The sequence below is a fragment of the Marmota marmota genome, unplaced genomic scaffold, assembly GCF_001458135.2.
Source record: "Marmota marmota marmota unplaced genomic scaffold, marMar, whole genome shotgun sequence".
Classification (NCBI taxonomy): Eukaryota; Metazoa; Chordata; class Mammalia; order Rodentia; family Sciuridae; genus Marmota; species Marmota marmota.
This window is the reverse complement of record NW_026000052.1, coordinates 1,776,791-1,780,555: the sequence shown is the minus strand read 5'-3', so window position 1 is coordinate 1,780,555 and position 3,765 is coordinate 1,776,791. Positions and strand designations below refer to the sequence as shown.

General features: G+C 59.0%; 1 protein-coding gene across 2 annotated transcripts; it reads right to left on the bottom strand.

Annotated features, from left to right (window-relative positions):
- Positions 1 to 374: 374 nt before the first annotated feature.
- On the bottom strand, positions 375 to 3,759 carry Tmem250 (transmembrane protein 250). 2 transcript variants are annotated; one of them, XM_048813343.1, is made up of 3 exons: positions 3,473 to 3,759; positions 3,091 to 3,249; positions 375 to 2,432 (listed from the first exon to the last, which is right to left on the bottom strand). In XM_048813343.1, the coding sequence occupies exon 3, from the start codon at positions 2,391 to 2,393 to the stop codon at positions 1,917 to 1,919; it is 477 nt and encodes a 158-aa protein (XP_048669300.1). In that variant the 5' UTR covers positions 2,394 to 2,432; positions 3,091 to 3,249; positions 3,473 to 3,759; the 3' UTR covers positions 375 to 1,916. The 2 variants fall into 2 exon arrangements, with proteins under 2 accessions (XP_048669300.1, XP_048669301.1); XM_048813344.1 differs by lacking the exon at positions 3,091 to 3,249.
- Positions 3,760 to 3,765: the final 6 nt, after the last annotated feature.

Genomic DNA, 3,765 nt, shown 5'->3' with positions numbered 1-3,765 from the left:
CCCCAGGACCCCACTGCATCTGGAGCCTGGGACACGCAGGATGGTCAGAAGCCCCGATACTCAAACCTGGCCCCTCTGTTCCCATGCTGCCCTGGGACAAAGTTGTCTCATCCAGAAACAATGGGAGGGTCTCTCTGTCACTAACCTGTTCCCTTCTGTAACTTTCTGGCCATAATGGCTGAAATCAGGTGTGGTGGCAGCCTCAGGGCTGTAAGAAGTCTTTGTGGGTGGAACGACCAGAGTGTGGACTTCCACTCCACAGAGGCCACGTTCCTCACGAAGAGAAACTCCTGTAGTCTGTGGTCTTTTTGGTCGGTGATTATATCCTTAAAAAGCAAATAAATATTCTGAGCTTTATGCAATCACTCCATCAATGTGTTAAAAAAATAGGTTTAATGCAGGTGGCTCATCTCATTAAGAATCGACAGGCACTCGGGACACTGGGCAGCGGGGTGCAGCACGCAGCGGTCCTGCCTGGCATGGTGTTTACATTCAAGGCAGCACAGCCAGCCCCTCCTGGGCTCTGGAGCACGCACCTCCTCCTCCTATGCCCTGGAGGGGCTCTGCCGGTTCTGTGACAGGAGTCAGTGAGCGTAAACAAAGCTTGGCTTGACGAAAGCGCATGACCTAGTGCAATAGATTCTCTGCAGCAGGAGAAAAGCGGGGCCGGGAAGCTCTGAGCCTGCCCTCCGGCTCACAGGGGCCCTCTGGAGCCTCCCTCTGGAAGAGCAGCGGACGGAGGCTGGCTACAAACTACAGCGCCATCTGTGGCCAGGAGCTTCTGCTTCCCTAAGTTGCTCTTCAGTGGCACACAACTGTCCTCACAGATCCCCTGGCCACTGGTCTGTCTGGCAGGGCAAGTTTAAAGGGGCCACCATCCAACCCAGGAAGTGGGGACAACTTGGGGTGAAGCAAGTATTGACCAAGTAGCCATCCTCAGAGTCAGGCTAGTGTCCTACACCTCGCATAACTGACCAGAGCCCCTTCAACACAGGAGGCTAGATCGGGGCCCAGGTGCTCCCTGCTCCGAGGACACCCTGCCTGTCCCTCAGTCACGCTCTCTCACACCTGGATGCTTCAACAGCCACAGCAGGGTGGGGACAGCGCTGGGGGAGGCTCTCTGTGGTGGGCCTGGCCCACCCCCGGCACCTGCTCCAGAAAGGCAGGTCTCAGTGCTGGGTGCTGTCTCACAGGAAGACAGGCCAAAAGCCTGCTCCCCAGACACCCCACACTTGCAGCAGCAGGCAGTACAGGGGACATTCTCAGCAGGCCTGGCCGGGTGGAGGTAGAGGGAGCTCTACCTGGCTCCCACACACTCTGGGATGCCCCTGCGCCAGGGACCAGCCAAGGCTGTCTGCACTCCAGCCGGACTGCATCTGAGCAATCCAAGGGGACCCACACGGCCCCTCAGGGTGACAGGCAGGTGGGAGGGAGTGGGCAGCTGTGAGACAGTGCAGTGTCTGCCAGTGGAGTCCAACACTGACCAAGGCCAAGATGGGCTGAAGGTGTGCAGGAAGGGGGCGGAGCAGCCAGGGGGCACCCTGTCCAGATCTGCTCCTGGGCAGTACACCCGTGTCCAGGTCTCCCAAACCACTGGTAGGGCCTAACTGTGGGGTGTGTGTCACAGAGAATCTCAAAGTGTAGAACAGACAGAAGCCACCCCACAGGTCGACCTGGAAGGAGGTGAGCAGACCACCGCAGAGCCGGAAGCCCAGCCGGCAGGGGGCACAGAGGCCAGCCAGAGGGGCAGTGGTTCCTATCACAGAATAGTCTCAGCCCTTTTCTCCCCCAAAGGGGAGCATGTTCTGCAGTGGTCGCCTATAGGACGCGGGTGCACAATGCCCTGACCAGCCCACCCCACCAAGAACAGAACCCGCAGCGGGCACAATCAAGAAAGTCAGGCGGAGGCCACGCCCTCACATGTCCACAAAGACCATAAAGCACCAGCCCAGGCCCCCGACCAGCAGCATGGTCACGTGGATGCCGTAGATGAGCAGCTCGTTCATGAGGCGGAAGTCCACCCGCCGGCGGCCCAGGAGCAGCAGCAGCACCGACAGCTTGCGCTGGAAGCGCAGCAGCACGCGCACACCCAGGTACTGCAGGCAGAAGAGCGCGGCAGTGAAGAGGCTGCAGCTGAAGTAGAGCAGGAAGCGGATGAAGCCGTAAAGCCAGCGCGTCTTGACGTACACGTCAAAGTTGTTGTACTTGGTGCGCGCCAGGTGCGAGGCCCTCACTGGCCCGCAGGCTGCGTGCAGGCAGGTGGTGTGCGGGCCGTGGAAGGAGCGCACCCGTCGTGGGATGGGCATGACAGGCATTGGCCCCGGCGGCAGCGGCGGCGGCGCTAGCTCGTAGTGGCGGTGCAGCCTCCAGGAGGCAGTCAGCATGGGTGTCATGGGCGCCTAGGCCTTGGAGACCTCAGAAGAGGCGTGGTCCTGGGGGGAGAGACAAGGAGGGCATCAAGTCAGTCAGAGGACACGGTGAGGGTGTCTCTCCCTGAGAAATCAGCCCGCCAAGCAGGCTCAAATGCCAGGCCTGGGGCTCAGAACTGGGACTCAGTCCCCACCTTTCCTTTTTACAAACCCTCCTGAGGATTCTTCCAAGGGACCCACAATGTAAAATCCAAAAGTGGCACTTTACCCACAATGCTGAGCAAGGCCAGGAAAGTGACCATGGCCCCCTCACCCAAGAGGGCCTCCCTGAGAGCAGTCAGTGACAAAACGGTTGGGGTCCAGACAAGCAGAGTCTGGCTAAGCTCACTCCTTTCCAAAGGCTTCTCACAGTCACCATTTTCTAGATTTGTCTTGCTTTAATTTTGTATGTCTACTATTGCTCAAGACTTCTGCGGATTTCAGGGACAACAGTCCTTGAAGGCCATTCCACAAGGAATAATAAGATTAGGATGAGGGACAGGATGCAGATAGATGGGGACTCTGGAGTCACCTGGTGGGGCCTGAGCCCTGGTGGTGTTATTTCTTAGGAATATTCTGGGGCAGGTTACTTGAGCACAGGCTCCTGCTCTGTAAGCAGGGGAGAGGAAGGAGGGGGGCAACAACTCTATCCTCCCAGGGTTGCCTGAACCAGGGAGGATACCTGGGGGTGTCATGGCAAAGCAGGGCCACAGTGTTGGGTCCATGCTGTTTGCCACGGGATGCAGCAGCCCTTCAGACTGGGCTCCAAAAGAAAGGAGAAAATGGCACATGGCTCTCTAGTTGCACCTAGTAAATGCCATTTACAACTTGCTTCGACAATCTGTGGAAGGAAACAGCAAATTGAGAGTTCAGGATGTAGAAAATCCGATAACGAAAGTTAGTAACACGGCAGCCAAAAGCTTCCACGTCCTCAGATGGACTTCAGTCTAGCTCCCCCTCCCGGACACAGGTCCAGAGCAAATGGCTGCGCAGCCAAAGGCACTCAGGGGGCGGACACCCTGATCCGTCCCGTGCCCAGTCCGGGCGCTTCTGCAAAGCTTTACCCAGTCTCCAGTCGCTGCGGGGACAGGACAACGCCCTCGTTTGGGCGTGTCACTGTACCCCGCGCAGCTGGGGTAGTGCGCCTGCTGGCAGAGGGCTCCATTCTGCTCCTGCCACCCCGTGCCTCGGCAGGTGCACTGGTGGCTGCGAGACAGCACAGCGGAGCCGGCAGGTGCACGAGGCTGCGCGCCAGGTGCCGGGTGCTCCACACCACGAGCCTCCCTGCAGACCACCACACGGCCACCCTCCCGGTGCCCATGAATGCCACAGGGCGCAGGGGGCCACGCGCCTGCGC

Excerpts from the sequence above, each read along its gene's own strand:
- Tmem250 (XM_048813343.1), bottom strand. The coding sequence starts at position 2,393 with ATGACACCCATGCTGACTGCCTCCTGGAGGCTGCACCGCCACTACGAG.